At 65.9% G+C, this 22,821-nt stretch overlaps 1 protein-coding gene across 1 annotated transcript in view; it reads right to left on the bottom strand.

Annotated features, from left to right (window-relative positions):
* LOC119098416 (talin-2-like) overlaps positions 1-22,821 on the bottom strand; it is a 70,966-nt gene that overhangs the window by 3,653 nt on the left and 44,492 nt on the right. Inside the window, 31 exon segments of the mRNA XM_037221332.1 lie at positions 377-502; positions 1,162-1,286; positions 3,114-3,324; positions 3,612-3,764; positions 4,018-4,167; positions 6,667-6,792; positions 7,127-7,369; positions 7,746-7,856; positions 8,186-8,327; positions 9,272-9,435; positions 9,437-9,482; positions 9,666-9,832; positions 10,617-10,853; positions 11,303-12,216; positions 12,586-12,772; positions 13,171-13,314; positions 13,659-13,742; positions 13,744-13,831; positions 14,216-14,352; positions 14,601-14,721; positions 15,117-15,317; positions 15,896-16,047; positions 16,794-16,934; positions 17,311-17,517; positions 17,964-18,101; positions 18,377-18,469; positions 19,593-19,631; positions 19,823-19,988; positions 20,641-20,834; positions 21,259-21,528; positions 22,071-22,243. Of these exon segments, the coding sequence (XP_037077227.1) occupies positions 377-502; positions 1,162-1,286; positions 3,114-3,324; positions 3,612-3,764; positions 4,018-4,167; positions 6,667-6,792; positions 7,127-7,369; positions 7,746-7,856; positions 8,186-8,327; positions 9,272-9,435; positions 9,437-9,482; positions 9,666-9,832; positions 10,617-10,853; positions 11,303-12,216; positions 12,586-12,772; positions 13,171-13,314; positions 13,659-13,742; positions 13,744-13,831; positions 14,216-14,352; positions 14,601-14,721; positions 15,117-15,317; positions 15,896-16,047; positions 16,794-16,934; positions 17,311-17,517; positions 17,964-18,101; positions 18,377-18,469; positions 19,593-19,631; positions 19,823-19,988; positions 20,641-20,834; positions 21,259-21,528; positions 22,071-22,243 (5,450 nt within the window).

Here is a 22,821-nt window from a genome sequence, read left to right as displayed (position 1 = left end):
GGCACGCACGCGCCGAACGACACCCGGTCACGCTACAACTCAGCCGTTCTATCGTGCGAACTCGGAAGGGTCACGAGCTTACAACACATGAGAGCAGCCTCGACATATTGTGCACATCGCTGGGAGCGCTCAATAAGCCTAAGTATCACATGAAGGCTAGACCTCGTCTCGACCCCAGATGGACCCGTGCGTGCCACCCCCTGTTTCTCCGTGCACTACGCCGAAAGTCAAAATTCCCGAATCAAACATTTTTAACAACTACCCGAACAGTCGAACGCATTACGGCGCAGTCTAGCGGCCGGGCGCCGCTCTCAGCACACCGTCGTCAGCGGGCCGTCTGACGGCGGTCCGGACGGCACGGCGGCGCCCCACTCACCAGTCCCCGGTCCACCAGCTCGCGCTGCGCCGACGAGGCGGCCTTCACCAGCGCCGAGGTGGCGGCGGCGATCGCCTGGCACGAGTCCAGGATCAGCTCGTCGAAGTTCAGGTCCTGGTCGGCCTCCTGGGGACGGCCAGCCGGCTCGGTCAGGGGCGCCGGGCCGGCAGTCGGCCGTCAGCCACGCGGCCCGGCCAGCGCCGCGGCCGTCGGCGACTGTGCAGCCCGTCGCTAATAATATGTCTGATATCTGGTTGATTTAAGGCACAACCAAGAATATCAAACATATCTTAGCGCCGGGTGCTCACCCTCTCGCTGCACATGTTTTCTTCGGCGACGCCTGACAGCGCGCCCGTGAGGGCCGGCAATGACGTCACTACCCAGAGCGCGGCGAGCATCAGCCAACACAACATACCAACGGGATGCACGGCCTCGAGCGCGACGACGATACATCCGTGGCTATGCAGCGTCTCAACCGCATTACAACGCCTTCAAACCAGCCTTCTTCGCGCGTCTGGCATACATAGTTCGGACGGCTCGCAGTTTCTAACGCGTGCACGCTCGGACAGCGCCGCACGCTTCGCGCGTGAACAGAATGACCCCGTACAAAGCGACGCCGGCTCAGTTCACCGCATCGAACCCGCTGCAGGTCAGCGCTTCGCGGCGCCATTTGAGCGCACACACCGGGGCCAGCCCACGCTCGCGGCTGCGGGCCGAGCCTCCGCCACCAGCGGCGGCGTGCGCGGACGCGTGGCGGAAGGAGCGGCGAAAGGCGCCGCACAAACCTTGACGGGCCGGCGCGGCCGCAGGCTGGCCAGCTTCTTGGCGGCGGCGTCGATGGAGGACGCGGCGCCGAGCAGCTCCGTCTCGGCGATGGCGCACGGGTCGTCCGGGTCGACCCAGTCGCCGCCTGCGGGACACAGGGCGCGCCCGTCAGCACCGCCCCGGCCCGGGCTCGCGGGCGGCGCCGCGGGGACGACAGACCGGCTGTCCGGAGGCGGCCGGGAGCGGCGCGGCGGACGGGAGGCCGCCCGGCGGAGACGGCCGAGCGGCCGGTGGAGGGGGCTGAAGACAGGCGAGCTGCCAGCGCTCCGACGTCTCGACCACGCTCCGTCAGATCTGCTTTCGCGTGTGTATGTTTCGCCCGAGACGTGTTTCACTGCGCAAAGGCTGGAGAAAGGACTTCACTTGAAGACAATCTAAGCCACGATATTCGATTGGCATGTAGGCATGTAAGCTTTTGCTGAATACATACCATGTGGCATTTGCGGGTCCATCATCTACAGTACAGAGCGTGATTAATGGCCACACCAGAAGCCACCTGTTATATATGTCATACCTCAGAAGGTAGGTGTTATGGGATTAATCAGATAAGCCTGACGAGTGAGTGGTGTTGATGCACGGGGTGTCAGGTTGGTCCGCGACAGGCGCGGCGCACCAGTTCCCTTACCTGCACGTATGTGCAGCTACACCATCAAACACATAGCTTTCACACCAGCGGAAGAAAACTGACCACACTGCCATCTGTCGCCGAGCGTCGGACAACATCCAAAGCGTCAGCCGCAGCTCGGTGCTGCGCGGCCGAGCCGCTCGGACGCGCCGCGTGCGGCCGCCGCAGCAGCGTCAGCTCCGGCTGAGCGGGCGTCCAGCTACGCTACGACGCGGGCGGGGGCGGGCGGCGCGAGCGACGCCGCCCCGGCGCCACATTCCCATGCTCGGCAGGCAGACGGCCGGCCCACGGCGGCCCGCCGCCACAGCCAGACAGGTCAACGAAGAGAGGCGCCGGCCGGCCGCTACGGAGATCAGTGGAAGCGCAGGCATCACTCGGTTACCCGGACCGGGCGGCGGCGTCACCGGCGCCCGGGCGCGCGCGGCGCCGAGCCCACCGCAGCGAGGCGCTTGCGGTGCGGCGGGCTCCGCGCGCACGCGGGCCTGACCGGCAGCTGACGTCACACGCCGGCTGACGTCACGCGCCAGCTGACCGGCCGGTGACGTCGCGCCCGGTCCACGCCAGGGATTAGGTCGGCAGCTCCTGCTAGACTACGTACAGGTCCCGTTCCGTGGATTATCCGCTGGCTGCGAGCACACGCACGCACTCACCGTTGCCATGGCGACTGTAGCCCCCGCCGCTCTCCACTGCGCGGACACGTACAGGTCAGACGGGGCACACGCGCACACAAGCACTCGGCGCCGGCGCCCGCGCGCGTGCGCAGCAGCAAAACCACTCAAGTCTGGCCAAAAACGCGCCGCGCGGCGGACGCCACGTCACTCCCACACGGACGGCGGACAACCGAGCTAGAGGGCTGGCGCGCCGCGTCGCCGCCGGCGGCCAGAGCGACGGACCAGCTGCTGGCGCCGCGGCTGGGCGGCGGCCGGGAGCAGGAGTGTGTGCCGCGCCGGCGCCGGACGGAGCCCCCAGGACGCCGAGACTCCGCCGCAGGCCGCCGGCCGTCCCAGCAGCTCGCCGACACACGCCCGTGGTAGACACAGAGGACGGTAGCCAAGCAACGAAAAAGGCATTATGGGGTGGAGCCGACAACCGACAACCCGACAAAGAACGCGCTACGTGTAAGCAAAAACGAAGCCACCGCGTCGTAAAACCGTGTGCGACGAGACGGTGCGGTCGCCACGCGCCTCAGCAAGCGTGCGTGAGCGTGGCAGGACGGGCGGGGCGGGACGGGCGGGTGAGACGACCACGGCACGCGGCGGACGGCCGCCGGCGCGCGACCCCACGCACCTTTGAGCTGCTCGGCGGCGGCCACGAGCTCGGTGACGCACTGGGCGATCTGGCGGCTGACGGCCGGCAGCTGCTGCTTGGCCTCGGCCGTCGGCTTGTTGAGGATCGTCAGCACCCACTGCAGCAGGCGGCGGTACTCGGCCGCGATGCTGTGGCCCGCCTCCAGCGTGCAGGTCTTCAGCTCGGCCGACTCGGCGGCGTACGCCGCTCCCTGCCGACACGGCCGACGTTCAGCGGCCGGGGGGGGACGGCGGGGACAGCCACAGCACAGCGCGAGCCCTCAAACAGGGGCGGGCGCGGGCTACCACCACACCAGCAATTATGAATATTCAACCACACCGTCCACGTCACAGAATAGGTTGGCAGGAACGAACACAAGCACCGCCTGCAGAAGCTGGCAGCGACTCCCGACCGTCACAAGATACTCCTCCCTCCCCCTCCCTGCCGGCGCTGCGAGAGCCCAGCTCCCCCCGCCGCCGCCGGGGCGGGTCGGCCTACCTTGCAGGCGGTCAGCATGTCGGCGATAGCCTTGCGGCCGGTGTTGGCGGCGGCGATGACGTCATCCTGGCGGCAGCTGTTGCCGGCGGCCACGGCGCGCGCCGTCGCCTGCGTGACGGGCTTGGTGGCGCGGATCAGCTCCTCGGGCGACACCTGGCGGGTTGGCGCCGAGCCAGTCACACGTGAGTGACGGCATTGCAGCGTTCGTCGCGCATATACTGGCAGGTGACCACAAACGCAGGCACCAGACGGTCACAGCGGTTCACCGAACCTCCGCCAACAGGCCTCGAGCACGTCTAGGAACTCCAATCGAGAGCGTCGGCCCATGTCGACCTCACGCGCCTAACACCGGCGGCGCGGCGGTCGGCAGCGCCAGCGCCGCGCCGGCGCTGGGCCGTCAGCCCACCTTGTTCTTGGGCGGCTCGGCCGAGTCAAAGGCGCGCAGCTCCTGCGCCAGTGCCTCGACGGTGGCCTCGAGCGCGCGCGTGCCGCGGTTGTGCTCGTCCTCCACCACCTTGACCGTCTTCAGCAGGGAGGTCACGTTGGTGACCATCACCTGCGGACGAGCAGCGGCGGCGTGAGCGGCGGCGACGCGCCAGCCGGCGGCGGCCGACGGCCGCGCTACGCACTCACAGCACGCGTACACGCACGCACACGCACTCAGAGCACGGACGGCGGTCGGGCGCCGAGCCGGGCGCCATGCTCCAGCCTCGTCCGGGCGGCCCGCCGGCGACGCCCTGCGGACACCGCAGGCGGCTATGCACACAGCAGGCTGGCTGGCTGGCTGGCAGACGGGACTCGGGCGGGCTCTAGCTGACAGACAGGGTGGCAGGGTGGCAGGGCGGGCGGGCGGGCGGGCGGGTTAGCGGAGGCCCAGCGCGCCGCAGACGGCGCCACTCTACACAGCTATGTCTAGCCAGACGCGGCGCCAGCACGCCCCGGTTAGTGAAGGAGGGCGCTCAGCACGCCGGGCCAGCCTACCTGGGCAGGTGCGGACGCCGAGACGGGTTCCGTCTCTCGCTAGCCGGGGCTCGCAAGCCCGCCCACAGTCGGCGTGTGTATCAAAACTCGTGTATTTAAAGCTCAAGCGACAGATAGACGGGCCTGGCAGCGACCCTGGCGCGCACCGCACCGCCAGTTCCGCCGGCCCCGAGCCTCTGGCGGGCGGGCGCGGCAGACCGCCGGGCTCCGCCTCAACTCTTATACACGCCGACTGACAGGCAATGCTGGCCCTGCGGCTCTTTAGCGCGCAGCAACTATCCGTGCCACGGCTTGGCCGCCGTCTCTGGGCCTCTCCAGCGGACGCGCGGGCAGAGGGCGCGACTCGCCCCGCCTCCAATATCAGATGAGCGGCACTGCTGGGCCAGCGACTACCCAGCGCGCGCCAGCTCTAAGCACCAAAGCGTCACCACCGTCTCGAGACGTCCCTAGCGAACACGCGTGACACGGGGGCCTGGCCCTGCCGCACACCCCCGGCCGCGCGCGGGACTCCAGCGCGCGCGCGCGGCCGGCTTCAGAAGCTGCGGATAATTTTGGCGTCGTCAATATCGCCTTGCGGCTGATTGAGATTTTCGACACTAAGCAAGCGGATTAGCTCCTCCTCCTGGTCGGACACGGCCCAATCAGTAACGTAGTCTGACTCTGATGTGTACCCCTGGCGGTGGAGACAGAAACAGAAATCAGTGCACGCAGAGAAAGAGAGAAAAAGGCGGATGGGGGTTTCAAAAACGCCGAGAGTCGGCAGTGAGTGGAGGCGCACGCCTGAGTTCTATTTCTGTTTTGACTACAGACAAAACGTCGGAGAAGGAGAAGGATGACAGCCCAGATCTCTACATAGAGAAGACACGCAAAGTGAGTGGTCGCCCGCACACGTCCCCAGATCGCACTGATACTGGACAGAAACCTCACGCTAGGGGGTGTTCAACTACCGAAAGATCTTGTCGCGTATGTCAATGCAACGCACATGTCACGGATCCTCCACCGCAGGACACTCGCCCATGGCATAACACGTCTGTGTCTGGATCCCAGGGGCGGATCCCGGATCCCGTCGGGTTCCGTGTTTAGTGGAATCATGGGACCTTTTGCTGTGCCCACGCCAGCCTGCCTATCACATGGGGTGCGTTCGATTAATTGAGGACGGCACAGCCCACGTGAGGAGTATGCATGTTTTGTGCCCTTCCATTGAGCCGTAACCTGTAGCGACCTTCTCGACTGCCCTTGGTCTGAAACAGCAGCATGTGGCTTTTGAGTCTTGAAGAAAACACAACGGTGAAATCGATGCTATGGTGTCACTTAACTTGTGGCTGGCCAATAACCCGCCCATACGACGCGTTTCAACCACGTTTCGTAACACATGCACGATTTCGTTCCTCAATGTAGCGTTTCGGCTGCGGTTATCTCAGAGTCACCAAGGTAGGGCTGTCTCAGGGCCACCAACCAGATATTTTGCACAAAAAGGTCCGGCATGTGTCCTCACCCGACGGCAAAACGGCCAGGCGGCAATGGGTCCGCGACACCGCAAGAGCTCCGCGCCGTCCGAACTAATCGAACGCATCCATAGTCACGATTCCCGGATGGCATGCCCACTAACGTGAAGAATTCCATGAACAGAGGTGAACGGAGGGCGGTTCGACTCGCTCACGATGGCAGTCATCGGTTCACGAGACTAAACAACCCTTCACACCTGACTCAGCGCACCAGCCCCTCACATCGACACGCAACCGCCGCCATAATCTGTCATCAAGGCAACAGCCCAGACTGGCCCTGCATCGGACGACCTTGAGACGGCCGACCTGCCCATTCGGGAGGCGGCAGACGCCAGGTGGCTCCCAGAGCACCGCTGATGCTCAACCAGGCGGAGCGACCACTTTGCCGCGCGCAGTCTCAGCTTCCGCGCAACCCCCGCCACCAGCTCGGGCCCGGCGCGCCTCCCGTCCTACCCCACACCAGAACCAGCCCCGTCCCCAGACGACGCGGGTCCGGCGCGCCTCCCACCCTGCCCCACACCACAACCAGCCCCGTCCCCAGACGACGCGGGTCCGGCCGCCGCGCTCACCTTGGCGGAGTCCTTGAGGTTGAGCATGGCCGGGTCGGTGGAGGGCTTGCCGGCGGCCGACTTGGTGGCGTGGATCAAATCACCGAGTGCCGAGGCCACGTCTCTCACGGCGTTCATCAGCATCACCTGGCGGCAGCGGTGGCAGCGGCGTCACGGCCGGCCCCGCCCACGCTGGCGCCGCCACACCGCGCCACCACTCACAGCGTCTGAGCATCACCTGTCGCCATCTGGCCACGCACGCCGCTGCCGCCACCCTGTCGCGGCGATCCTTCGCGAAGCGCGCCATTACTATGACGATTCGCGCCATTATTGCGCCGATTCGCATCACAACCTCTGCAGCGGCCGAAACAGAGCGGCCCGCCGGCTCCGGCAGCCACATCGGCAGCCTCGCGCCGGCCGGCCGGCTGCACGGCACGAGCGCAGCGCGCCGCCGCCGCCGCGGCCCGGCGCGCCCACTGACCTGGGCGTCTGTGTTGTCGGAGCCGAGGCTGGCGGCACCCAGCTTCACCACGTCGGCCAGCTGCAGGATGGTGGCGACAGCGTTCTGCGCGGCCGACGCCAGCTGCTCCTGTGTGCTGGCCGCGCCCGCCACCAGCGTCTTGGTGTCCTCCACCAGCGCCTTGGCCGTCTTCAGGATGGTCTCGCGATGGTCGGAGAACGTGTCCTCCTCGTTCTCGGCGGGCAGCGTGCCGGCCGTGGCGAACTGGCGGCCAGGGCGGGTGGGGTCAGACGGGGGAGGCGCGGCGCCCGCGGGACGGGCGGGGCAACCCCGTCCAACGGCCGGGACGAGTCCTGTCCAGTCTCGACGAGTCCTGCACGCCACGGCTCTTGATCACTGCCACCCGCCTGGCGCTCACATCAGCGTCACCGGCATCGAGGGAGAAATCGCAAGGTGACAAAAGCAAACAAGAAAAAACATTGGCCACTCCGAAACTAAGCATTGGGCAAGGTGGCAACACAGCTTTGCAGCCGCCAACAATGAAAGAAAGAAGACGGTCGGCTGCCTGCGGGCGGTCGGAGGGGCGACGTCCAGCGGTCGGCGAAGGCCTGAGGGCGGCAGCCAGCAAACTCGAACTCACCATGATGGTGGTGTCCAGGTCGCCGATGATGCCGGACACGGTGGAGGCGGCGTTGATGCAGGCCTGCGTGCCGCGCGAGCCCGCCTGCAGGGCCGACAGCACCTGCGCCACCTGCCATCACGGACGGCAGCTCGGTCAGCCTCGCGCCGGCGGCCGACGGTCCGCCGCCAGGGCGCGCACCGGACCGGCCGACTGGCTGCGCCCCACAACCGCCAGTGTCAGCGGCGCCGTCACACGACCGCCACCGGGGAACGTAACGCCACCGAGCGGCCCACACAGCTCTGCAGCCGGCGTCCGCCGCGCGCGACATCTGTAGGCGGCGCACACGCGCCCACGGCTCTCGGCGCCGACCCACGTGGGCCGCTTCAGAACAACAGCGCGACACGTGCCACCTTTAGGCGTCGGCCGTCTCCGAGCGGTGGCGGCGCGGGCGGTCGCACCTTGTCCTGGACCAGCTTGTTGGACTCGACGACGTCGCGCTGCGCCGCCTGGTCGCCGGGCGCGGCCTGGCAGCTGCCGCCCGACTTCACGATGCCGACGCACGCCTGGCCCAGGTCCTGCACCGACGAGTGCAGACGGTTGCTGCGGCAGACGCCGGAGGAGCGCGCGGTTAGCGGCGCGCGGAAAAAAAACGCAAAGGAAAGCGCAGCAAACGGCGCGCGGAAAAACACGCGGGAAACGCGGCCAGCAGCCGGCGTCGAGATGCGGCACAATGTGGTAACAGTCCCGCAGTATACCGACAAGCTCGCTGAAAAACGCGGCTGGCGGCCGGCGGTACGCGGAGAAACGTCAGAAGACATGGCTAGCGTTCATCCATGCGCGAAGAAGTGACTGTCTCAGGGCTGACTTCCTGTCAGGGCCAGTGGCGGCGGTGGTACAGAAGAAACACACCGGGCAATACCGCTGCCCCGACTGCACGCGGCACAACAGTCAGCGACCGGCGCACACGGACCACACACGGGGTCAGCGACCAGATGAATGTCAGGAAACGTAGGGGGATACACGGCCGGTGACCAGCGGTGCACAGCGAAACTTATCGACAGGTGAAATAAACCCAAGTCACCTATCGCACCGGACGACGGGCAGAGCACGCAGTCGCACGGCCGCGGCCGGTGTCTTACCCCACCCCGGAGAGAGGGCGGTGCTGCGGCCGGCCCGAGCGCGGGGCTGGGCAGCCAGCGGCGGCACCGGTCGGTGTCTTACCCCACCCCGGAGAGAGGGCGGTGCTGCGGCCGGCCCGAGCGCGGGGCTGGGCAGCCAGCGGCGGCAGCGGCCGGAGTCTTACCCCACCCCGGAGAGAGGGCGGTGCTGCGGGCCCGCGAGCGCGGCTGGGGCCAGCGGCGGCAGCGGCCGGAGTCTTACCCCACCCCAGAGAGAGGGCGGTGCTGCGGCCGGCCCGAGCGCGAGGCTGGAGCCCGGCGGCGCGGCCGTGTCTTGCCCCACCTCGGAGAGAGGGTGGTGCGCGGCCGGCCCGAGCGCGGGGCTGGAGACCAGCGCGCGGCGGCCGCGGTGGCGGCGGCCCTCACCTGATGTCCGAGTTGTTGGCCACCATCACGGCGCCGCGGCTGTCGGCGGCCAGCTGGCTGTAGTGGTGGCTGATGTCGGCCGCTAGCTGGCCCAGCTGGCCCGGCTCGGTCGCCGACTTCTGCGACATCTCCTGCGATGTCTTGCTGATCTCGCGCACCGTCCTGCACCATGCGCGTCTGGTAGTCGACGAAGCTCAGGTCGCCGTAGGCCCTGCGGGCAGAGGGCGCGCACGTCGCTCAGCCCACGGCACGTCGCAGAGGGACCGAGCTGAGCACGGCCGCTGTGCCTGCCGTCGGCCGCCGGCACAGTGGTCCGCTCGGCCGGGCCGAGGCGGCGCCGGCCGGTGCACGCCTCCAGACGCCTCCCCACGTGTGGCGCACAGCACCCGCCCACCTGCTGTCCGTGTAGTCCTGCTGCACCATCGACTTGTTGATGGTCTCGATGACGCCGCTGACGAAGCCGGCGTTGGCCGCCTGGTGCTCGATGCTGGAGAGCAGGTCCTGCGCCGCCTCCTTCATGGTGTCGGCCGACTCGTCAATGTCCGAGTGGATGTGCGTGGCCTGGGGGCACCAGCCGGTCAGGCAACTGGAATTTCAGCCCAAACGGGCCCGGATCTCCCACGCTGTCACGTGTCCATACATAAACATTAGGCTTGGACAGACTTTGGCAAATACCAGCTGTGATCGGTGCTGACGATATCTCTGGGATGGATATATCTGGGGCATCTTGGTACGCCGATACATCATGTGACATTTGCAGCTGTTCTTACAATATTCAGAGTAGTTGTGGTTGAAGTGGGTGGAAAGCACGGCACTCTCGGCAACAAGAAAAAAATGCAGATAAAAGAAAACGATGGCTAGTTGAAGGGCACGCATCACAAGGGAACGGGAAATGGTCAAAGTCGTAGTGAGTTTGGTCCCTTTCGTCACATTCACCGCGGGAAAGGTGCATCCATATCTGAAAAAGGCGCATCTCAATAAGAACACGGGATAGCTGATCAGAATACTCTTGGCAGAGCCACAAATAAAGTTGGCGGGACGGGCAAAAGGTCACACAGACGAAAACAGTCGCAGTGACACGAAATGCCACAAAGTAACTGCTAAGCCATCACGTTAAGCCCTTCCAATGATGGCTCTTCTATCCACAGCCCCACAGCCGGCGCGAGTTTCACATGTGCCAGACTGTGCTCGGCAGCTGAGAGGAGGGGGGAGAAGCTCACCAGGCGTTACCCTCTTGACGCGAGCACTCGATCAGTCACCATCGCTCCTCCAGGGCCGTCTGATCCCTCCGCCGGTCACACGAGGCCACGCGCCGGCCGGTGCTGCCGCCGGCGCGGCTTCTTACCTTGGGGTTGCCGCCGCCCTCCTTGGCAGCGTACAGCAGCTGGAGCGCCGACTCGGTCAGCGTCTTGGACTGCTCGAGCAGCATCATCTGCTGCTTGGTGTTGATCATGTGCGAGCTGGTGCCGACCACGGACGAGACGAGCGGGTCGAAGAACGAGGTGAGCGCGGTCACGCCGTGGCCCAGCCGCTCCGCCTCGCCCTTGGCCGCCATGCGCACCTTGTCCACCGTGTTCAGGATCTGTGGAGAGCGGGCAGGACGGGTCAGAACGACGCCGCGAAGGGCCGGCCGCAGAGCATCAACCCCACAGCACTGAGTACTGTGCGCCCAGAACTTTTAGCTCGTGCACTAGTATTTGGGACTTATATCAGGACTAATATAATACTAATATTTAAATGCGTGCGAATACGCGATCGGGGAAGAGTAATAGCCTAGGTTGAGCACATTAAGAGCACATTTTCCATGCATCTACCAATGTAAGGGACGGTCTAAGGCACACATAATTAAGCACAAATGAACATCACACGGGTCCTACCCGACCAGTGTGCCGCTGCATCTAACGCATCACGCACACGCCAGCACCAGTACTCCACAACGCCTACACAGCCAGTTCCTTTAAAAGACTAGCTCTTCTACGGGCCGAAGCCGGCCCGCGCCTTCCCCACTGCGGTAGCGCCGGCGCGGCTCACCTGGCTGGCGGCGTTCTCGGCGCGGTCGCTGAAGCCCTGCAGCGTGTTGTCGCGGCGCGGCGCCAGGCTCTGGCTGGCCACGGCCATGCTGGCCTGGTCCAGCTCGCGGATGCTCGCCGACAGCTTCTCGATGCTGTCCTCGCACTCCTTCTGGCCGGGCGCCTTGTCGCGGATGGACGAGACGAGCGCCTTGATCGAGTCGGACACGTCCTTGCTGTGCGTGGCCAGCGACTGCCAGCGGCCCGGGTCGCGGCTGTTGACCGCCAGCGACTTGGCGGCCGTGATGAGCGAGCACGAGCCGTCGATGATGCGCTTGCCGGCGTCGCCGATCGGCTGCTGCGCCTGCTGCGCCTTGGTCGAGATCTTGGCCGGCACGGACGCGAACTCGGGCGAGTTGGCGAAGCTGCACAGGTTGTCGACGGCCTCGATGAGCGGGCGCGTGGCCTGCGCGCACCGCTGGCGGTTGGCGTCGCTGTAGTCCTGGTCCAGCGCCTTGATCTCCTTGACGAGCGCCGCCGTGGCATTGGCCACGTCCTTGGCGGCCTGCACGAAGTGCCGCTTGGCCACCGGGTTGGTGGACTTGCCGCTGGCGACGCGGCAGCTGGTGCACAGCGCCGACGTGTGCTTGGCGATCTGCGTGGCGGCCGAGAGCACCTGCTGCTGGCTGCTGGTGCGGTCCGTGAGCGCCTGGCACGCCTGCTGGATGGCGTCGCGGGCGCGGCCGAACTGGCTCTGGTCGACCAGGCCCGGCCGGCCGGCCACCGAGGTCGGGTCCGAGACGCCGATCAGGTAGCTGGCCTGCGCGGCCGACTCGATCAGACCGCAGATCGAATCGGAGACGGAGCCCACCGACTGCGCGAACCGCTCCGGCTCCGGCTGCCGCGTGTGGTTGGCGATGCCGGTCATGCCGTCGCCTGCGCGCGGAGGCGGCCATCAGCGCGTGGCGGTGGGCGACCGACGACGGCGCGATGCAGCGCAGACAATGCCGCAGACGATCGCAAGCAAGCACTAAACAACGCGCTCAGCTCGGCCTCTTACAGTCTCCGTTTAAACTAGCGAGGCATGAAGTCAGCGATATGGAGAATCAGCTCTAACCACTCACACTCCGTCTTTCGGTAACAGCAAAACGCATCCAAGAAAATCTTCACAGCTCGTGCTGAGCCGCAGAAATCAATAGCATTCTCACAGCAACAAATGACACCACATAATCAGCACTCTGGTGCACACGTCCAGTTCTCCAACACGCCGCGCCGTTCCACCCGGCCGGCGGCGGCGCCACGTACCCAGACTGCGCGACTTGTCCATGACGGTCTCGAGGCACTCGAAGTAGGAGCTGTCGCTGACCGGCTCGGTGGGGTTGGTCAGCAGCGGCCGCATGCTCTGTATCTGACGGATGGCGTTGTCGCACTCGCGCTGGCCCGGCGCCGCCGACGTGCACACGTTCACCAGACTGTTGATCGCGTCCGTCACCTGTCGCCAGCCGCTCCGTCAGCGGCCGCCAACGGCAGGTGCCGCGCGCGACAACCGACACCTGCCTCCTCCACTGGACAACAGCAACGGCGGAGGAATCGCCCGCAAACCCCGCGGACACTGAGCCAGCCATGCCGTTCGGTTCCGGCCAGCTACGACTACGGATCGGATTCCGGTGTTCGCGAACACTCCCGGCACCATGATCCAATGAACCGAAGGTGCATTTGCGTGAGAGCGGGCGCCTCACCTCCGTTCAAATATGGCGTGAACACAGCGACGAGTACCCCAATAATTTCAGTCAAACTATACCAAACTAGCAGCGGCCGCGTCGCTCCCATTCGACCGCAGTATCAGTATGAAGGCGGGTGGGGGAGGCGGGGAGCGCCGCCGCCACACACCTGTCTGGCGGCCGACGTCAGGTTGTTCTTGGCGTTGGGCGCGTTCGGGTCGGCCGAGACAGTTTTGGCGGCGTTCAGCAGTTTGGAGGAGACCGACGAGACGGACTTGAGCGACTCGACGATCTCGACACGGTTACGCTCGTCCTGCGGGAGAAGGACGCTGTCAGCCGCCGGTACCGCCGACACAGCGGAACAGCGGAGCAGCAGCCGCGGCGGCGCCCAGCCGCGCCACAGGCCGATCCCAGGCCACGCCAGGGCAGCTCCTGCGCTCGTGATAGGGATCAGCTCAGAGCTCGGGAAACGAATCACCCACCAGTCATGACATCGCAATCAAATGCTTCACTTTCTCGGAACGTGTGCACGCACACAACCGCTGATGTACGTCGCTACCGCGCCGCCAGAAATCAGCGCTTCCACCCCGGCACAGCCGGCTGAGCGTGACCCCGCCGGACGCCGACGCCGGTCCGCGCAGGCTGGGCGCCACCCACCTGCGTCTGACCGGCCATGCCCATGCCGGCCTCCAGCACGTCGCCGTACGCGGTGCCGAACTGTTGCGTGCTGCCGGCCAGGTGGGCGGGGCGACGTCTTGGCGCCGTGTACCACCTCGCCGGTCACGTCGTTCAGACGGGAGGCGGCGCGGCTCAGGTCACCCTGCAGCTCGCTGGGGACGGCGCAGCGCGAGGTGGGGTCAGCAGCACCCAGCCACCCGCCGCGTCCGCCGACAGACCGCACATGTCGAGCACCGGGAACGCCTTGCCCACGCACCGCGCAGTCCCACCCCAAAGCACCGATACAGTGGTAACCGACAGAGAATTGGCTCCCATGCACATTCATAAAACACATGTTTTCATTGACAACCATAAGGATATAGAAGAGCGGCCCCATTTACACCCTAGAGACATAAAAGAACGGCCACATTTACACTATAAAGACATAAGGACATAAAAACGGCCCACATGTCCCAGGCCGCTCCGCAGCCGGCGGCCGGGCCTGGCCTGGTCAGTCGCACCGCCCGTGCGTGGCGGGACGCTGCGCCGCCACTCACCCGTACGGCTTGGTGGCGGGCGGGAACTGGTGGCGCGTCAGGCGGCCGGTGGTTTCCGTGATCTCGTGCAGCACCACGTCCACGTCGCGCTGGCCCGGCAGGCAGTTGACGGTGTTGTTGAGCGCCTGGCTGACGCCCTGCGATGTCGGCCGGCGTTAGGTCGCCGTCCGGCGTGTCGACGCGCGCACACCAGGCGCCCGCCGATGGCACACACATGCCAGGGGAGCACGCCCAGAACGGAGGGAGAGAGAGAGCACACAGGAGGACGAGCGGGCGCCTCCTGTCTGTGGGAGACTGAGGAAGACGCGCGACCACCTGCCGGACCCGCCGGGCCGGGCCAGCCGAGGGAGGAGACAGAGAACGGCCGGGCGAGCCTATCACTCACCTTGGCCACCGTCTGCAGCTTGCGCTGGCTGTCGGCCGAGCGCGGGTTGGTGACGATGATCTTGACCTCCTCGATGAGCATGATGGACGAGCCCATCACGTCGTGGCCGGCGTCGATGACCCTGCGGAGGGCGGGCCACAGACGGCCGGGTCAGACAGCGGGCCGCGCCGGCGCACACAGGCTCGCGGCCACCGCACGCGGCCCGCGGCATGGTCCAAGTTGCATGCTGAGAGGAGGCAACTTAATAGAAGCAACATACAAACATATGGACCGTGTGCTGGCGGTGCCCCTCGAGCAAGCCGGACTTTGGTGGACGCAGGTGAATTGACCTGGACGAGACCAGCCAGGCGCTCACTAACAAACATCGTCCACCGTTCACCTGCGAGGCGGCAACGCCAATCAAACACGCGTCTGCACCACCTCCCACCCAGATAACGTGCAAGGATGCTAACATCCCCCTGTTTCAGTTATGTGCAGCTACTGGCCAGCAGCGGCGCCGGCGGAGCGCGGACTGACTTGTGCTGGGCCGTGCGGTCGTCGGTGGTGGCCGCCACACCGCGCACGGCGCCCGTGAAGTCGCGCAGCGCATTGGCCGTCTCGCGAGCGGCGCGGCCGGCGTAGTCCTCGTTGCCCTCGCTGGCCGCCGTCAGCAGCTGAGTCATGGTCGAGCCCACGGTCTTCTTGCAGGCGCTGAGACTGTGCGCGGGCCGACTCAGACTGCGGGCAGGGATCAGCAGAGGTCAGTGGCCGAGCTCGGGTGGCGCAGCGACGCTGCCCGCTCCGAGCACCCGTGCGATTGCCATGGGACAACAGCGCACTCAGCGCCCGTACCATTGGCATGGGACAACAGCGCACTCAGCGCCCGTACGATTGGTATGGGACAACAGCCCACTCAGCGCCCGTACGATTGGTATGGGGCAACAGCGCACTCAGCGCCCGTACCATTGGTAGGGACAACAGCGCACTCAGCGCCCGTACGATTGGTACGGGACAACAGTGCACTCAGCATCCGTGCGATTGGCGTGGGACAACAGCCCACTCGACGCCCGTACGATTGGTATGGGACAACAGCCCACTCAGCGCCCGTGCGATTGGCATGGGACAACAGTGCACTCAGCATCCGTGCGATTGGCATGGGACAACAGTGCACTCAGCGCCCGTGCGATTGGCATGAGACAACAGTGCACTCAGCGCCTGTGCGATTGGCATGGGACAACAGCGCACTCAGCGCGAAGAAACGCGACGGCCGGCCGGGAGGGCCGGCCGGCCGCCTCGCCGGCGCCGTCTGCCCCCGCCGTCGTACCGTCTCGCCGGGCAGCGGCTTCAGCTGGAGCGAGTCGGCCGCGTGCCGGAACTGCTCCAGCTCGTCGTCGAGGCCTCGGATCATGTCGAGCGCGGCGTCCACCTCCAGCGAGCCGCACGCCTCCTGGGCGCGCGCCATCGACGCCTGTCCGCAGGAGCAGACGCTGGGGCGGGCGGACCGGACGGCCGGGGAGAGCAGGGCAGGTCGGATCCGGTCGCATAAGACGGGGCCTTCAGCACTCCAGACCAGCTGGCTCACTCGTAACGCCCCGTTCCAAACAAACAGCGCACATAACATTTCAAAACTCGTTTCATGGATCGTACTTTGCAGTCAGGGAATCAATCGACGCACGTCAAGCAAGCTGGTGGAAGTGTGCAAGAACGAATACCAAGACCGCGGACTCTGGTACGGAATGAAATGTCCCAATACAAGAACAACAAGAACCGATGAATCCATAAGCGCCCTTAAGCCGATTTCACATCGCACAAACAGAAACATGCGTAAGCTTAGCCACGTATACAAGGCCGAACGATTCAATTTCACCGATGTCTTATCTATAAATGAAGCAGGACTTATATCATATATCAAATTTAGATACTTCGGATGTGCGTCAGTAGTATTAAAAACCTACGTAGTTTATATTTGCGCTCCGTGAAATCGGCTTCAGACATTTCGCACTGGCAAGCCAGGCACCACGTTCCGGAAAGGAGTGACGAATGGCTCGAGGAGTCGCTCACGTGCGGACGGCTGGGATACCGGTCGGCGGAGGAGTTCGGAGCCACGCTGCAGATGACGGCCTCGGTTCGGATCGGGAGGAAGTGGTCCCAGTCGGGGCCGGGTCAGGCCGGGTCAGGCCAGGTCAGGCCAGGTCAGGTCAGGTCAGAGCGGACCTGCAAGTCGGCCAGCGCGGCGCTGAACTGCTTGCTGGTGTTGCTCAGCTGCAGCGCCGACGACTCGTCCTGGACGGTCGGCAGCGCCTGGCGCACGCTGTCCACCATCTTGGTGCTCGGCTGCACGAACGACTGGCACGCCTGCGGAGGCCGCGGGCCGACGGCGGTCAGGGGCCGGGCGCGACACGCCACGCCACACGCTGCGGAGCGCCCGACAACTCACACACACACACCGCGCTGTGAAGCAGGCCGCCCTACTGGAGAGGCGCCCAACCCTCCTCCAGCACTGTATTTGGCTATTTTGCGTCTTATTTGGCTGCAACCATCGCTTACTATACTAGCAGGCTGTTTCTTTCGCCCCGTTTCAGACATTGATGACAATGATCCAAAAGCGACTTGAAGCACAAGCCTCCGTAGATGCCTTCGGTCTAACACATGATCGCGTGCCTGTCACACGCCTCAGGCGACAGCGCGTGATGTGCCGGGCCGCCGTTCCGTCCGCGGCCGGCGTCCGTACCTGCAGCAGATCGAGCTGGGCGCGCGACGAGTCCGGCTCGGACAGCGTGCCGCGGATGCTGCGCACCAGGTTCGGGATCTGGTTGGCCACCTGCTTGCAGTCGGATATCATCTCGTCCTGGGCTGCCGGGTTGGCGTTGTACGGGCCGGCGCCCTGGCCGGCGGCGATGCACTGCGTGGCGGAGCTGGCCGCGTGCTTGGCCGTGTCCTGCGGGCGCCGGCCGGCTCGGGTCAGGTCAGGTCACGAGTGGCTCGGGTCACGCGCGGGTCAGGCCACCAAAGGGCAGTCACGTCGGAGGAGACCAGGCGCCGATTGCCTCGACAATACGGGGCGAAACAGGGCGGGCATGGAACGGCCAAAGGTCACAGCCGCTCGGAGCCACGACAGCGCAACTGTGATATTGTCGGTCAAAACGGCGCCATCCAGCCAACGACAGCAGCGCACACTGCTCTTGGGCCGTCAGAGGCCACAGAGCCAGAGCTCTCCAGTGCATATGCGGCGAGCGCCGGGTCCAGCCCCAGGGGGCCCACTCCCCTCGTGCCAGAGAGGGCATCACGCCCGCCCGGTTTCCAGCCTTCCCACAGACGGCCGCTCTTCGTCTGCTCGCATCTGCTCTGCGCTCCCCCAGCGATCTCACACCGCTGTCGACCCACCTCGAGCCGCTTGATCATCTTCTTGCGGAGGACGTCGGAGGCGGCCAGGCTGGTGGCCGAGCGTAGGTCCTCAGCCGCCTCGCGCAGCCGCTGCTGCTGGTCGGCGTTGCGTGGGTCGGAGGCGCACTGCTTGGCCGCCTGCGGGCCGATGACGCCGGGTCACCGCGCGCAGCTCCACGTCAGCCATAGTCGGAGACACGACCACCGCCGCCGGGTCAGGCAGAAGGCAAGATCGTGCAGTCGGTGGCACGGTTCGAACAGAGCGGCGCCCTTAACAGCAGTTGACCAGCATCAGCAAATCAACACTGGGCTTTTAAACATCATGACGGCGTGCCCGCTGCGCCTAGCAGGAGCGGAGAGACGGGGGCGGGCTCGGAGGAGAAGGCCGTCGTCGGCCGCCGCTCCGTACTCACCGACACCATGCGGGCGGTGGCGTCGGCCAGCTGTTTGGCGGCGCTCAGCAGCCGCTGCTGCAGGTCCGAGTTGGGCGTCGCCTCGGCCTGACCCTGTCAACACAGACTGCGGTCAGCGGCAGCCCCCAGCTCTGGCGTCGATCCCCGTCCGCACAGAGCGCCGGCAGGTCGGCAGCTGGCGGGCGACGGTGCTGCCAGCCGGCGGCGCACTCGCAACTGTCACCCGACTCCGGCTACCGAGCCGGCAACGCCCGGGCAGCCGGTGGGGTCCGGTCAGAGGGCGGGGGCCCCAGCAGCGGGTGGGGGCCCGGGCAGCCGGTGGGGTCCGGACAGAGGGTGGGGGCCTCAGCAGCGGGTGGGGGTCGGGACAGCCGGTGGAGTCCGGACAGAGGGTGGGGGCCCCAGCAGCGGGTGAGGGCCTGGACAGCCGGTGGGGTCCGGACAGAGGGTGGGGGCCCGAGCAGCGGGTGAGGGCCCGGACAGCCAGTGGGAATCTCGTCCGGGACGGCACGCCGCAATGCTTCATTCTGGTGTCGCTCCACCCAGTTGTCTTCGTTCATGGAAGTATTACGGGACCGCCCGCACGCGCCCGTGCCCGGGGCCCACCGTCCCAAATCATCCGTCCGGACCCCCCACTGACCCAGACACCCATCTCGGACATTGTGTGTGCGCGGGTCGGTCCACAGCAGCTTACAAATCACAAGCACGATAATTCCAAGCCACACACCACGTCACCACGGCCCCTTTCCCAGCTGGCTGTGCCCCTGAAGCCGTTCCGTACCGACCCGTCACCGGGCCTGCCTCATGGCTCCGTGCGTCAGTCAGCGAGGCATGCATCAAACTGCGCGACAGAACCGACTCGGCCCCATCTGACGACGCAGGTCCTGTCCGCAGGCAAAGCTCAGGCGGGACCGGCCAGCGCGCGTCCGCTCGGGCGCCGCGTCCCAGACGGGTCCGCCCTGCTCTGGTCCGTCAGGAGCCAACAGACGCCAGCGCTCACTCCCTTCTACAAAGCCATGCAGAGGCGGCGGTCGGGTCAGTGAAGCAGTGGCAGCTCCTGCCTGCCCCCTCCCCCATCCTCCCTCCCTCCGGCCCGGCCACAGCCGACATGCACAGCCGCCGTCGCGCCCCCAGCTCCCCTGGCGTCCCAAGCGACGTGCGGCGTCGGCCAGACGCGCACGGAAGCGTCTCTCGTCTACAGAGCGGCGCCACTGACCGGATCAGGGCCCGGTTGCTGCGTGGCGAACGCCTCCTCCTGCAACAACGGCGTGCGCTACAGAGTGCGGCAGGGGAGGCCGCGGACGCGCGGCCAGACCCGGTTAATCGGACGGCGGGCGCAAACCGTTAGTGGACCGCAGTCTCAACAGGCGGACACACGGGTGAGAGGGGGAGCGGTGACGAGCCGGGCGCCATGCGGACAAACAGCGGCCCCGGCCGCCCGCCTACCTTGATGCTCTGGATCAGCTGGGCGGTGGCCTGCGCCAGGATGCGCGCCTGGTTCACCATCTCCTTGGTGTCGGACGGCTGCGCGAACATCTTGTCGGTGACGGTGATGATCGTCTCCACGCACGTCTCGTCCGTGGTCTCCTTGACCTTCTGCTTGGTGCCGTACCTGACGGCGGACGGCGGACCCCTCACGGCCGGGCACACCACTGGCACCGGCCGCCGCACCGTCGCGCCCCGCCGTGCGTGACATGCGCCGCACCTGGCCGGCGGCCAGCCTCTCCACAGAGCACCACCAGCTTGACGCACGAGGTGCCGGCACCGGCCACCCTGGCACAGCGGCTGGTGATCGGAACGGCACCAATTCCCACCCTGCACGCGGAGCTAACGCCATAACGCGTCTGCTGGTCCACTGAGCACGTCACCATCCTGACAATATCTTGTGAACTAATTCAAGATCATGGAAAAACAGCTACCGCGTGTGGTTGTGCTCCTGACAGCCCCGCATGACAGTCACTGCTCTGATATGATCGAAGACACAGGCCATGGGCACCGTTCCAACATGGCTGCCCGGGTACCTGCTTCACACAACTGTAGCTGCTGCCTATCCCACGGGTATGCTAGGTGGCTGTGACCCCTTACTCAGCTAGAACCACGAGCTTCACAGAATATGTCCGGACACCGTCCCACCGAAAGGAAGCAAAAAATTCGCCGCTACATGACTTCAATTGCCGGCTCGTCCCACAGCTGTGACTACCGACGTGCCCCCCGTCCCAGCCGCCGCCCCCGCCCCCCTCCAGGGGGCCGGCCCGCCCACTGACTTGATGTGGTTGAGCAGGTCGTTGAGGGCGCGCGTGACGTCGGTGGCGGCCGAGCCAAGCTCGCGGCTCAGCGCCTCGTCCCGGCAGCCCAGCTGGCACTCCTGCACCACCGCCTCCACGGCGCGCGCCACCTCCTTGGCCGCCTCGATCAGCTGATCCTGGCAGCCCGGGTTCTGGATGGTCGGCGCCACCACCTGCAGGCAGCGCAGAGAGCGCGTGTCGGAACTGAGCACCGTACAATCGCACTCACTGATCTGTACCGCGGAGCCCTAGCATACGCGAGCACTTCAGATATCTGTAAGTCCTAGTGATGTGAGCAGGTAACTGTTGTCGATTCCTGCGTGGGGTTTATGCCGTAACGACTCGACGCGTCTCATTACCGAAGATATCAGAACCTCGACAGACCCATTACCGCTGCGCACAACTCGCGACCTAAAATGTCTCCGGGCAAACTTACTTGACCCCCCCCCCCCCAAAAAAAAACGCTCCGTTCTGATGCCACCAGCCGAGCTTCGTGCTGGGACAGCTGTCGCACCAAGCAGCCGGCCGCGAGCAGCGCCACCGGCCCGCCAGCTCCACCCACACCGTCCCGACAGTCGCCCGACGCCGCCGCCGCACCTTAGCGATGGCCACCAGCTGGGAGGTGGTGAGCGCGCACTGGGTGGCGGCGCCGATCACGCGGTTCTGCTGCTCCTCGTTGTCGCACGTGGACGCCACGTTCTTGGCCTTGAGCACGAGCGCGGCGGTGGAGTTGGCCACGGCCTTGGCCAGTCCGAGCAGCACGTCCTGCACCTCGGTGTTGATCTCGGTCTCCTCGGCGATGTTGGTGAGCACGCCGCCGGACGCCTCGCCCACGCGCGACGCGGCGTTCAGCAGGCTCTGACGCGGCTGGAGAACAGAAGGCGGCGGTCAGAGAGTGCAGGACGAACCGTGGCCGGTGTCACCGCTTCGTCGTCTGCGCCAGCCTCAGTTCGCGCCCCCCCTCCCCCCCCCCCCCCCCGCTAGGCAGTGTCAGAAGATTCCATTTGGTTCTTGGTCTCGGCCCCTGCCGCAGACACCCCGCCACCCCGGTTGTCCGCCTCTGTGCCAGCAGTACGCTCACCCGCTGCTTTCACGTCTCGCTTCTGTGACCCCCCCCCCCCCCTCCCGACCCTCTATCCCCGTCTTTACACCCCGGTCCCTGCTCTCGGCTCTGTGACCCTCTATCCCCGTGTTTACACCTCGGTCCCTGCTCGCCGCTCTGTGACCCTCTATCCTCGCGTCTACACCTCGGTCCCTGCTCGCCGCTCTGTGACCCTCCACCCCGTGCCTACACCTCAGTCCCTGCTCTCGGCTCTGTGACCCTCCACCTCGTGTGTACACCTCGGTCCCTACTCTCGGCTACATGACCCTCCACCCCGTGTCCACACGTCGGTCCCTGCCGTGCTCACCTCCTGTTTCTCGGGCTCGGCGGCGTGCAGCAGGTCGCTGAAGGCGTCGCAGAGCAGCCGAGTGGCGCCGATCAGCCGGTCGCCCGACATGCTGTCGTCCATGAGCGCCGCGATCGTCTGCACGCCGCGCGTCATCGACGGCAGGTTGGTGGTGATGGTCGAGATGGCCGCGCCTGCCCGCGCACGTGCCCGCCGTCAGCGCCCGGACCCGTCAGCGGCGGCCGACGCCGGCACCGCACAGCCGTCCCACACAGTCACGGACAGCCACGGCACGACCACGGCACACTCACACGCACCCGAACAACACGAACAGGCGGACACGGTCGCCGATAGCCGCACTGCGAGCGTCAGAAACGGGTCTGCCGGAGGCGTGAGTGTCTGGAGGGTCGGCGGTCGGCGTGCGCTCAGACCGCGCGCCCACGTTTAGCCACAGGAGCACAACACGGTGCGGGCACCGCCGCGTCCCAAGCCAGTGTGCAGCGCCAGACGGTTAGAGAACACCGGCACAGATACCAAACGGTACGTACCGTAGGGCCGAGCGACCGGCCGAAATTCGGCGCAAAACAGGCGACATCCGCCGATGATTTAGTTGGCACTTTCAGCTGGGTGTACAGGGCGGTTTGAGATAGTGTCAAAGAGCGCTCTCCTCTGGCGACCCGAGGGCGAGTCGCCGGACGATGTATTGTTCACTGTGTAAACCTCACGCAACACTCAGTGCAGACCCGTTTCCGACAAACGCAGCACGAACACG

The sequence above is a fragment of the Pollicipes pollicipes genome, unplaced genomic scaffold (assembly GCF_011947565.3).
Source record: "Pollicipes pollicipes isolate AB1234 unplaced genomic scaffold, Ppol_2.1 Scaffold_4740;HRSCAF=5597_pilon_pilon_pilon, whole genome shotgun sequence".
NCBI lineage: Eukaryota > Metazoa > Arthropoda > Thecostraca > Pollicipedomorpha > Pollicipedidae > Pollicipes > Pollicipes pollicipes.
The sequence above is the reverse complement of the archived record's forward strand: the minus strand, read 5'-3'. Positions and strand labels throughout refer to the sequence as shown.